This window comes from Leucopleurus acutus (genome assembly GCF_964270905.1).
Source record: "Leucopleurus acutus genome assembly, chromosome: 2".
Classification (NCBI taxonomy): domain Eukaryota; kingdom Metazoa; phylum Chordata; class Mammalia; order Artiodactyla; family Delphinidae; genus Leucopleurus; species Leucopleurus acutus.
Genome location: NC_139143.1, coordinates 163,155,985 through 163,169,276, shown reverse-complemented (window position 1 = coordinate 163,169,276; position 13,292 = coordinate 163,155,985). Strand labels below are relative to the sequence as shown.

At 44.4% G+C, this 13,292-nt stretch overlaps 1 protein-coding gene across 1 annotated transcript in view; it reads right to left on the bottom strand.

The window, feature by feature from the left end:
• Positions 1-13,292, bottom strand: part of MTF1 (metal regulatory transcription factor 1) — a 38,090-nt gene that overhangs the window by 19,865 nt on the left and 4,933 nt on the right. Inside the window, exon 3 of the mRNA XM_082833304.1 lies at positions 518-756. Within this exon, the coding sequence (XP_082689430.1) occupies positions 518-756 (239 nt within the window). The remainder of the gene's footprint in view (positions 1-517; positions 757-13,292) is intronic.

The following is a 13,292-nucleotide window of genomic DNA, read 5'->3' as shown; positions in this document are numbered from 1 at the left end:
CAGCACTCAGGACACTTCCTAGCACACAATGGGTGCTTTCTAAGTGTCAGCTAGTATTTATTATGTGCGCTATTTTACATGCAATGTTGAACACTAATATAAGTCTCTTGACACAAACGGTGGAAAAGGGAAATGGCTGAGTGGACCACTCCCCATTTCTTGGGGGTAGAAAAAAGTTAATCTTTAAGGTGAGGCCGGGAAGGAAGTGAAAGAAACCTTGGTTCCAAGCTCCTGAGCCAACAGGAGATATTATTCTATGCTAAATACTAAAACCCTGAGGCCAGGATGGCATTCCAGGAGATATGAATCCGGACACAAATGGACTCTGATTTTTAACCAACCCAGTATGTGTCAATCTTTAAGTTACAAGTTCCTCTAATGAACTGTCAACAGTTGAGCATTACTGTCCTCTTTAAAGCCCTGAAAGTGAACATCTGTACTGTGCAGGGAGAGCTCTTCAGTCAGGACAGAGCTGGGGTCAGAGGCTGGTGGTGCAGGGAGGGAGGAATGGGCTGACCTGTATAGAGTGTTGAATGCCTTCTCACAGCCCTGCACGTCGCACTCAAACGGCTTCTCCTTCGTGTGCACCCGCACGTGGATCCTGAGGCTGTAAGAGGTGAGGAAGGCCTTGCCGCAGCCCTCCTGATTACAGACAAAGGTGTACTCTCCCCGGTGGGTCTTCTGGTGGGTGCGCAGGTTGCCTGCTGTGCTGTAGGTGCGGGGACAGCCCTCAAAGGTGCACTGGTACCTCTTTACCTGGCAGACAGAAGACACCTTGTCAGTGGGACAAAAGAGCTGCTCAGGGCCTAACTCCCCACAGGGCTTGGCTCTCAGGAGATGCAGATGAAACACACAGGTTTTTATCATCAACACAGAAAACACCCTCTAACAAAAGTGGGGAAAATCTTCCCGTTGACCAAATTACACCAGACGACAAATGATGCGAGTAATGCCCAAGAGACAAGCTTGTAGGTAGGTAAACACTCTAAATGAATATAAGAACAGTGTTTTCGGACTAGTAAACGTCTACTCCCGTAGGTGAGCACATACTACTACACTTACCCATATTCAAATACAAGTTGACTTTAAGGCTTGATTGAACATCCTGCCCTCTGGCACTATATCTTGATTGGAATAGACCAATGTTAAATTGAGTTTAAAACATTCTGAAATTTATATACTCAGTCATAGGTATACTAGCACAGTTATGTACTAGCATAATTTCCACTGCATTATTTTCAGGTCTACAGAATGAAAAAAATGTACCATGAATTTCTGGGAATATTTGGTAGTACAACGTTTCTCAAGCTGCCAGCCTATTGGTCTCCTTCCCACCATCACCCTTCTGGAAAGGGTGCTATCCACAGGTGCCTCCACCTCCCTCAATGCCTGTGGAACCACTCGGCCAGGTGGGCTTCACCGGACGAAACCATTCTCTTGAGCTTCCCAGTGGTAAAACTCTTTCCTCCTTCCCAATTTTCCTTTAGTATTTGAAAAAAAATCTCATCAACAATGTCTTCTCCTTCTGAAAACTTGTCTTTCACCACACAGTCATTCTCTGGGGCTCTTTATCGTCCTCCCTGAGCCACTCACTCCTCTTCTTTAACCTCTAAATGTAGGTTTAGCCCAAAACTTCTCTCTCATCTCCCAAAGCTTCCCCATCTCTCCACTGGTTCAGGGGAAGCATCATAGCCTTGGCTGGAGAAGACTGAATTCTGGCACTTAGGTTCAGGACTTTGGGTAGGTCTTTTCACGTCTCTGAACTAAAGATTCTTCATTTCTAAAAGGCAAAACTGAATGCCTGCCCTGCCTGTCTGACGGCGCTTCTGAGCAGAACAAAATGAGATAAAGCATCTGTGGAAAGACTCTGTCATTGATCTGATGCTACACATATCGGGGCGCTAGTTCTGCCTACTCTTCAGCTTTAGCAAACATCTTCATCCTTTAATCCTCATCTTTCTCCAAAGCTTCAGTCCATAGCTCTCACCACACTATTGGTATTCATTCAACAGTTAATGAACTTCTATGTCCCAGGCAACAAGCTAGATACCACAGATAAAAAGGTGAACAAGACGTAAAGCTCTGTCTTGAAAGAGTACCATTTTAATGAGGCAGACGCGCACAAATTATCACACACTGTGCTGGGTCGGACAACAGATACACACCCGCGGTGCTTGGGAAGCATGAAGAAGGGAAACCTAACCCCTCTAAGAAAGACTGGACACAGTGACGGCTCAGAAGCTGAGGCACTCTCTCTGAACTGAGGGTGTTTTTTGGTTTGCCTATTTGTCCATTTTTTAGGGATTAAACTGAAAAAATGTTCCTCAGACAAACTGGAAGAGATGGGCATTCCAGAAAGAAGTAACACCTTGAGAACTACATTGGAGAGATAAATGAGTACGCCGGTACAGGAGACCAAAAACACACCTGAGTAGGTAAGAGACTGGAAAAAGAATCTAGAAAAATAAGGTGAAGCCTCCTTAGTTAAGCTATGGAGTAGAGGAATAGGACAATGGGAGCCATCAGTAGGTTTTAACCAATATAGCAACACAATCAGATGTGGGGTTTAGAAAAGATCATCCTGGAAGCTATGGAAGACAGACTGGAAGGCTAAGAGAATAGAAGAAGGGGTAGAGATTAAGAGAAGGGAGACAATAGTCCAAGATAGAGATGAGAAGAATCTGAACTAAGGAAGTGATAGTGGACATCATGAGAGATGAATTGCAGAGAAATTAAAAGGGGAGAAATGAGTGGCTGTAGTGACAACTGGGTGCATGGCAGCGGTCGGGGAGGGGCAAAGTCAAAACCAACTCCCATGACTGGGGCCTGAATGACCAAAGAGATGGTCACATACCAATTCTGGACTGGACGGGGGTTAGGGAGAGACGATAAGTTGGGTTTGAGGTGCTGCCAGGTAGAAATGTCTAGTAGACAGACATATAGGCTGGAAGCTAAAAAGAAAGTCTACAGCAGGAGTCTCTGGTACACAGATAATAGATGACTTTACTATACACTAAAGCAGGCTGGTTCAAGCCCCAGGTCTGCCACTTACTGTGCAACCTTTGGAAAATTACTTAAGCTGAGTCTCAATTTCCTGTTTATAACAAGGAAACAAAATCGATCTTTTTGGGGTTGTTGTAATAATTAGGAATAATCTGCGTAAAGTATTTCAATAACAGGGACTGACATATAGTAGATGCTCAGTAAAATCTTGGCTACGAGGACAAAGGACGGGCTCCTGAATGTCACCAGTGTTTAAGGAACTGGTCAAAGAAGAGAAGCCATTGATGGATGAGTGGGAGACAGGGCTGGGGAATTAGGAAGAGAAGCAAAGGAGACGGATGTCACAGAAGCCAGAAGATAAAGAGTCTCAAGGAAAAGAGAATGATCGAAATGTTAAATGTCAGAGAAAACAAGGAAGATAGGACTGGGAAAACTACTGGATCCAGCAGCTAGGAGTTCACCAATGACTCAGCAAGGCTAGTTTTAATGGACTGATGAGGTCAGAAGTCTGGACGAAGGTGAATAAGGAAAGGCGGGGATAGACTGGAGATGGAGAGCAGTAGCACAAGTGGACTTTTGAGTTGATGAAGTGTTGTTTGTCTGTTTGAAGTAAGATAGGTCTTGAGCGTATCTGGAAGGAGAAAGGTCCTGGAAAAAAGAAGCTGAGGATCTGGGAGGAACATAAAGACCACAAGGATATTTAAAAGCCTGGGTGGAGGGAAAAGCCTCAGGTAGGGGGAAGGACATTCAGTTTCAGAGAAGGAGGATCTGCTGTATGTGACAGTAACCATAGACAATATATAAATGGGCAAGCTGCTGTATGTGACAGTAACCATAGACAATATATAAATGGACAAGCAAGGCTGTGCACCAAAAAAACTTTATTTATGGACAATGAAATCTGAATTTCATATCATTTTCATATATCATGAAATAATGTTCTTTTGATTTTAAAAATAATTAAAAAATAAAACCATTCTACAAAAACCGGCATCTGTATGGACTTGGCCTGTGGACCACAGTTTGCCAAACCCTGAAAACCTGTGGGCGTGGGGAAGGGAGGGGCCCATCTCCCCTCTGGCTCCTTGTCCTTCTCTCAAAAGCCCATCTCCCGGGTGTGGAGAAAAGGGAACCCTCTTGCACGGTTGGTGGGAATGCAAACTGATACAGCCACTATGGAGAATGGTACGGAGGTTCCTTAAAAAACTAAAAATAGAACTACCATACGACCCAGCAATCCCACTACTGGGCATATACCCTGAGAAAACCATAATTCAAAAAGAGTCCTGTACCACAATGTCCACTGCAGCTCTATTTACAATAGCCAGGCCATGGAAGCAACCTAAGTGTCCATCGACAGATGCATGGATAAAGAAGATGTGGCACATATATACAATGGAATATTACTCAGCCATAAAAAGAAACGAAATTGAGTTATTTATAGAGAGGTGGATGGACCTCGAGTCTGTCATACAGAGTGAAGACAGAAAGAGAAAAACAAACACCGTATGCTAACACATATATATGGAATCTTAAAAAAAAATGGTTATGAAGAACCCAGGGGCAGGAGAGGAATAAAGATGCAGATGTAGAGAATGGACTTGAGGACACGGGAGCGGGAAGGGTAAGCTGGGACGAAGTGAGAGAGTGGCATGGACATGTATACACTACCAAATGTAAAATAGCTAGCTAGTGGGAAGCAGCCGCATAGCACAGGGAGATCAGCTCGGTGCTTTGCGACCACCTAGAGGGGTGGGATAGGGAGGGTGGGAGGGAGATGCAAGAGGGAGGAGATACGGGGATATATGTATGTGTATAGCTGATTCACTTTGTTATAAAGCAGAAACTAACACACCACTGTAAAGCAATTATACTCCAATAAAGATGTTAAAGAAAAAAAAAGCCCAACTGGCCTCTGGCTCCTTGTCCTTCTCTCAAAAGCCCAACCACGGATAGGATCTTGCACATGTCTTTAGGTTCCCCAGGCAAGTGCTCTCTCGCTCATTCATCCCTTTCCCTTCCCCATGCCACACATGACATGCTCCATAAACATCTGCTGAACTGAACTACTGACCAGGCATTCTCATGTCTCAGTGCCTAGCTTTGAAGCCAATCACTGCCAGATTTATTCTAAAAGTGTCCCACATGTACCACCTCTCTGCTCAAATGATTAAGTCCCAATTCCCTAGCCTTGTACTCAAAGTCCTTCCAGGTCCTCTTCTGTCACCAGGCCAAAAGCAGGCTCTGTCGAGGCCTACAGGGGACGGTAACCCCTTCCCTAACGGCAACACTGAATTCCCACTCGCCTGCCTTTGTTCTCTCTCTTTTCTCTCTACTGGAAATGCCTGGTTCCTTTCTTCTCTGCTTTTCTGAGTCTCTCTCTTCCATTCAAGCCTCACTACCTCCGATGCCCGCCACTATCACTCCATATCTATGTGACAGTGCCCTTCTCTGAATTCTAATAATATTTAACTATGCCATTCAGCATACATGGTTAATTAGCCTCTCACACACATGTCCTGATTTTTCATCAAGACTAAAAACAGACCTCTTTGGTGCTGCAAGACAGAGATTTCAAAATGATCACTGCCCAGGAAGGAGAACCAGGACCCCATGAATGCTATAATAAAGAAGCCCGCATGTCTCCGTCGTAGAGCTTATGACAACGGTGAATGACGAGAGCAGAATTTCATTCTTAAGACGCTACAGCAGTTGATAACTTTGTAAGTAACAAGTGCAACTAACTATCCCTCCCTGTCTCCCAGCCCTACCAACCCCTGCTCCCATCTAGGTTTTCTTACTTGGCCAATTCAAGCTTCCATTAAGTGTTCCTTCCTCAAGGACCTCTTCCCTGACCGATCCCTACCCCCTCCCCAAACTAGAAGAGGTACCCTTATTACAGGTTCTCATAGCAGCCTGTATTTCTTTAAAGCACGTAGATAATTTACATGATTATCTATTTGGAATCTAGGCACAGCAGTAGCTGGAAAGCAGGAGGCACTAAGTAGATATTTGTGGAGTTAAATGAATAAACGGCTACTCTCCAGCTGGACTGTAGGCTCCATGAGAGCAAGGACCACATCCGTCTTGTTCACTGCCAACAGCCTCAGGAACTAGCCTTGTGGAGAAGTAACTCAGATTTGTTGAGTGAAGGAATGGATGACTAAACGAACAAACAAAACCAAACCAACAGGACTTAGTGTTGAGGAGAGTAGTGGCAAGGACTATAAGTGACAAAGCAACAGAGCTTCAAGGAGGATGGTCAACCAGGTCAAATGCAGCAGAGGTGACTGAGGGAGCATTTCTTGGACTCAGCCAATTCACAAGGTCAGAACTGCCCCAGCAAGACTAGCTTCACTGGAGGGGTAGAAGCAGAAGCCAGGACATAACAGGCTGAAAAGTCAGGGAAAAGCAAGGAGCTAGAGACAATGAATATAACTACTCTTTCATGGAACGGCTGAGGAGAGAGAGGGGAAAGTTAGGAGAGAGGACAAAGAGTGGGGAAGGTATTTGTATTTAACGGGGGGACAGATGACTGTCAAAGCAAATGCTCCCCAATAGTATGCTGAATAAATGCACAACCTCACCCCATCTGGAGGAAGGCAGTAAATGGAAGTCTCTATACTGTGTCTTTCAGAATCGTTTCTAAACAGCACCACATTTCACAAAAAGGGAAAACTAAACCTCCTCAAACTGGATCAGAGGAGGAAGTTGCAAAAAACACGTTACATAGAGGAGGTGTTGCAACATTTGGTACATTTAAATACAATTTATTTTTTTTTGAATGCATACATGCATGATAAACCTTATGTTCCAGGGATTATATTCTCCCAGGTGCTAGGGATAGAGAAAAAATGGCCCCTGCTCTCAAGGAGCTCAAAGTCAAGAGGCAATTCAAACAGACAAGAACAATATGGTATGAGAAGTTGTATGGATACTAGAATATAGAGAAAAACTTAGAAAAAAAAAACTACAAAAAACTTAAACTTGGGGATGACTAAGAAAAGCTTCTCGAAGGAGGTGATACCCAAGCTAAATTTAAAGAACTTGAAGGAGAGGTGACACATAATAATTGGCCTATCGAAATTAACTAAAGTATCTGTAATATGAACATAATGTCACCAAAGATTCCATTGGAAAACACGTTTCTCCAAAAGAGTTTGAGCACTGCATCACTTAAATGGCTGTCGATTATGAAGCTAAGGAGCTCAGAGACAGCACAGTTTGGGCTCACTGAGGACGGACCAGGTCTAATGCGAGGAATGGGCAGGAGGCATGAGCTTTCAGAGAACTGATGTTGATTCAAGAAGTGTTCTGAGTAGTTCTAGAATAGAGAAGTATTTAACAAGGATGACTGCCCTGTTAAGTCAACAGGATCAGAGGAGGAAAGGTGAATGAGATAGGCAAAAATGAGAGAAACACTGGAACTCTAGGAGACAAAAGCTTAAAAAAATGAAGAGAAAAAAGGCTGGGTTTCTGCTGGAGGAAAAAGAAATGAGTCTGAGAGAACTAGATCCTACACACACTAACAGCGCCATTCTCAATAAGGAAAGGGAGCCTCTGATTGTGAGCACCCAGCAGCTGAACGTTCTTATAAATAAATGATTGGCTTGGCCGTTACAGCTGTAGGAGCTGCCCTTTCCTCCCCATCACTAGGGACTTCCCATCCCTCTCCCCAGTACCAACTCTGTTTCCACACTGGCAGTGATCTCCTTTCTCCCACTCCACAATGTGCAACCAAAGAGCTCGAAGTAGGAATGGAAGAGCCCTGCAGTGACCTCCACTGCCCATCTCAGAGCTGAATTTACATAGCTGCTCCCCCACCTAAATCCTTTACCCTTACAGAACTAATGCCATCCTGTTGCCCCTCATTTCTCAGCCCTTTTCATAGCTAATGGGTTTCAGTGCCTGATTCTCCTCTCTTGTCTTCACAAAGGTGGTGTGTATGATAGGAAAGCACAAAGTCCTCAGTTCAAATCTCAACCCTACCACTTGCCAGTTGTATGTTTCTAAGCCTCTGTTTTCTCATCTGTAAAATGAGAGCTAACAGTACCTAGTTTATAAGATTGTTATGAAAATACAAAACGATCAGAGTCCCTAACACAGTGCCTAGTACACAGCAGGCACTCAACAGGATGCTAACCATCTAACCCTCTTGCCACTGTCACTGCCAGCATAACAGGAATCCTCATTCTTTAGCTGTAAGAGTCCTCAGCTTATGAAGTCAGTCAGTCATGGGAATGTAATGTACAGCATGGTAACTATAGTTAATAATACTGTATTGTATATTTGAAAGTTGCTGAGAGACTAGACCTTAAAAGTTCTCATCACAAGAAAAAGAAGGGCTTCCCTGGTGGTGCAGTGGTTGGGAGTCCGCCTGCCGACGCAGGGGACACGGGTTCGTGCCCAAGTCCGGGAAGATCCCACATGCCGCGGAGCGGCTGGGCCCGTGAGCCATGGCCGCTGAGCCTGCGCGTCTGGAGCCTGTGCTCCGCAACGGGAGAGGCCACAACAGTGAGGGGCCCGCGTACCGCAAAAAAAAACAAAAAAAAGATTATGCGTGGGGATGGATGATAACTAGACTTACAGTGGTGATCATTTGGCAATATATACAATTACTGAATCATTATGTTACATAATGTTATATGTCAATTTTATCTCAATTGTAAAAAATTAAGAATAATATTTAAAAAGAGCCCCCAGCTTTGCTTCATGCCCCAACTGCCCACCATGGAAGTAACTTTCGGGGGCCTGCTGCTACGGAAGGCCAAGAAGTCCAAGGGAGCAGAGCATGAGCATGGACGGTTACCTGTGGCAAGGGCTGCACCTAGAACCCCTCCAGCGGGACTACCAACATGTTCCCCTTGTAAAACACGGTTCTAAATGGTGGGTCACATTCCATAGCTGTATTAATATGACAGTTCAGCAAATTAGGGGTCACTGGGTTCCAGGGAACCCAAACACAATTTATAACCCTGTTTTAGGAGAAAATGCTTCCCAAAGGGTTCCTAACAAAGACAATTTTAACCTTTTCTTTAACAGAATACCTCCTTCCATACCTCCTTCAAGAACTATGTGGGCCTACGAGGAAGAGAAAGTAAATAAACATTCACCAAACAACCACCATGCACCAGACACTATGCTAAATGTTTTATTTACCCCGTTATATATTTATAAATGAATAAATCTCATTTCACCGTCATGAAACGCAACAGGATATTTTCATTTCAATTTTACAAAAGAGGAAACAGAGCAGCTTACCCAAGGCCACACAGTATATACCAGAACAAAGACGGAACCTAGGTCTAAATTATCCCTGCGCACATCACAGAAGAAACAGTTTTAAGAATAAGCTTGATTTGAATAAGAGAAAAACATTAACATTCGGATTCTTTCTCCAACGTCCTACCACAGCAAAATTTTAGCAATACTCAACAGGTACAGCCTATGTACAATGTAAATCCGAGAACTGTTATTCCTGCAGCATTATGCTGGAAAACTAGTATGAACATAAAACCACCCTTGTCCCTTTTCCAACCCAGTGGGCCTCAGTGATGGAAATGCTGAATGCTGCACAGAGGTATGTGACACACATGCAGGCATGCAGGGGACAGCGCTCAAATGGCTTCGTCTGCTGGTAAACAGAAAATGCTTCCAGCCCTGGTTTCCTACCAAACCTCGCACATACAGCCTCTAGCGGTCTCCCTTCTAGACTCCCCTAGAGTCCCTCAGGGCAGGGATTATTTCTTTGTTCTTCCTGGTATTTGACAAATGTAGATACTCAATAAGCAAAAGCTTGTGGAAAGAATGAATGAATCCTTAACACTAGCACTTCAAGCAGAAACAGTCTCTGTCCTAGTTCTGAAGGGCAATTCCGTGGGTATTTAGAAGGGAACCTGTAAAGGAATGTAATCACTGTGTGCAAAGACTAAAAGTGGGTGGGTCCCCTTTGCACAGTCAGCAACAACCTGGTTTGTCTGAGTGGATCCTTCCACTGCCTGTGGGATTGATAATGAGGAATGAGATTGGAACTGGGTCTCCCAAGGTGAAGGGCATGTTGCAAAAAGGCTCTGAAACACTGGAGTCAAATTTCCCCCCTTATTTTTATACTTAAAATTTGTCACACTAAAAAAAACAGACCCCTTGGAATGTCACTGACCAACGTAGCAAGCAGCCTAATTCATAAAGCATCACTGTAACTGTGCTTCTTGGTAGAAAAAGCTATTCTCTCCCAGTCAATGCACTGGAATACTCTGAGGCATCATGAAGAGCATATTTGGTATGTGATTCCTGGGCTTCTTCATGCGTCTTGGCCAACCATGCAGCAGAAAAGTGCAAGATCAGTTGGTGGGGGGGGGGGCGGGAACGTTATGTTCACCGATGTGGTTCAGACAGAGGTAGATGAACAGATAACCCAACAGTCCTGGAAAGGTCTCAGGAAGGGCACAGATGCAAGAAAGTTTGGGAAACCATCGACTGCGTGAACTGACTAAAGGAAATACAGCTCCGTAGAAAGGTTTTAAAAGAGCAAGGCTTAAGAATGCCGATCCTGGACTTTCCTGGTGGCACAGTGGTTAAGAATCCTCCTGCCAAGGCAGAGGACATGGGTTCGAGTCCTGGTCCGGGAAGATCCCACATGCCACGGAGCAACTAAGACCACAAGCCACAACTACTGAAGCCCGAGTGCCACAACTACTGAAGCCCACACGCCTAGAGCCTGTGCTGTACAAGAAGCTACCGCAATGAGAAGCCCGCGTACTGCAATGAAGAGTAGCCCCTGCTCGCCGCAACTAGAGAAAGCCCACGCACAGCAACGAAGACGCAACGCAGCCATAAATAAATTAATTTTTTTAAAAAAGAATGCTGATCCTCAGCAAAATGACAATGTTTTGGGTTTTTTTTTTGCGGTACACGGGCCTCTCACTGTTGTGGCCTCTCCTGTTGCGGAGCACAGGCTCTGGACGCGCAGGCTCAGCAGCCATGGCTCACGGGCCCAGCCGCTCCGCGGCATGTGGGATCTTCCCGGACCGGGGCACGAACCTGTGTCCCCTGCATCGGCAGGCGGACTCTCAACCACTGCGCCACCAGGGAAGCCCAAAATGACAATGTTTTGATCTGAGAGTTTTCAAAGCTACCAAATCAACAGGCAGACAGTAGTAAAGTAGCAAGTTCGAGAATAAGACATGTGCAATTTGAATGGGAATGACCAGCGGCCCTGTGGAAGAAGACAGCACCTGTAGCAAGGTTCTGGTTGGTTTATTTTTGCACAAGACAAGCACGAGGGAAAAAAATGAAGTAATAGGTAAGCCAACCACACACTATAGGAAACAATGGAATAATCAAGGGTAAACAGGAAAATCAAGCAAAAATCTGGCTCTGAAAATAAGCTGCTTTGGAAGCCAAGAAGACTAACTAGTTATCAAATGATCTGATTTCTCAAGAGTAACACCTGGGTGTAGAGATGGAGAAAAGACCAAGTTTTTGTTTTTTGGTTTTTTTTAAAGGTGGGGGTAGGGGAATGTAAAGAAATCATGAAGAGTGTTATCAAATAGTCATAAACACTGGCCTCTTCAGGGCAATTAAATGGATTTAAATGCCAAAAAATAAAATAAAATAACACCTCTTAAAACAAAAGCTACACCTCTGTTAAAACAAAAGCTACGGTTAAGATTGTGCTTCAGGAAGGCGAGTCTCCTGAATGCCTGGTCATTTAGCAAAATTTTCAAAGGCTGAAAGCCACTGCTGCTTCTCCCTCAATCCCCAACCAACCCTGTAACTAATGATTTCAAAAATAGTTTCTAGAACCTTCCGTGTAGGTCTCATGGATAGAATGGGAAAATGTGATGAGAGGGAAGTAGAGTGAGCTAAATCCACGGTAGACTGAACAAGTTGCTTACAGTGCCCTTGACCTTGTCCTATTACATGATTATCAAGGATCAGAAGACATGAGTGGTAAACCAGGCTTGCAATAGGACGAAGTGGGAAAAGTGACAGCTCATATCACTGACTGCATAATCATTCCTTCTCTACCCTCTCCTCCTTTTCTGCCTAGATCAGCATTTCCCAAAATGTGTTCCACAAAACACTGACTGTGGAAATAAGGCCTGAAACATGGTTTCCCAAGTTCAAAATATTTGGAGAATTCTGCATGTCCTTCCTTCTTAGTTATTATCAAAAGCTCTTGAGAAATCCCATACTAATAAGCAAATCTCTGTCTTGATTTAACTTTATGTTTCCCAAACATCTGCTCTTGAAACACTCTCACATAGTAATCATTAACTGAGGATGGCCCAAAGTTTAGGCCCTAAGCCATGTTCAAATTTCCTCTGCTAAAAAAATGATCCAGTCCCCTTGACTTACTACCGCCTCATCACTCTTCTTCCTCCAACTACCCTATTAGAAAAAGAAAAGAAAAAGCTGATGCTTCCTGCCTCCTGTTTCCTCACCGCCCACTCACTTATCCATAGCTTGACATCTGCCTTCAGCCTCCAGCCCTCTAGCGCAAGTCTTCCCATGAGGTGATCAATTGCACAAGCAGAAGAACTAATGGCTCCTCTTCGGCCCCTCAATCCCTCTGCAGGGTCACTTCTTAAACCTCTCTTCCCTCAGCTTCCACAGCACTGCGTTCCACCCATCCCTGGGACCAAGGGAACTCTGGTTCCTCTTTCTGTTTCCAACCCTTAAATTCTCAGAACAATTCTTACTTCTCCCTTGGGTTATTTGCCCACAGTTTGAACTACTGCTCCTTCATGGATCCGCAATTCTATTCCCCAGCCACTTCCTCAACTTCAGGTCCACATTTCCAATGGGCTTCTTCTCAACTTGTTCACTTTGCTTTTCTCCAAGGACTATACATTCATTATACTCCAACCATCTCATCAATTTCCCCACCAAACATTCTCCTCTTCCTGTCTTCTTGATTCCTGTTATGGAATCAACATTCATGGAGGGCAAGGGGGACAGCAGAGTCAGCCGCTTTCTCCTCAGCATGCACAGAGCACTCTGAATGAGCCTCAAAGTACCTATCACAGTGGACTCGAACTACTTAACTCACTACTGAGATCTGAAGCTCCATCAGTCACCCATGTGGCCCCTGTGCTAAGAGACAGAAGAAACTCAACACACTTGGAAAAACGGATGAATCCTTTGAGTCAGACTCAATTCATGGCTCATTCTTCAAACTCCAATAATATACCAAGTTCTCTTATACTTCAACAAAAGCCCTGGATTCTTTCCACACCATCTTTCATCAGACTCAAAGGAAACCCCAAACCTAAACTGCAACTATC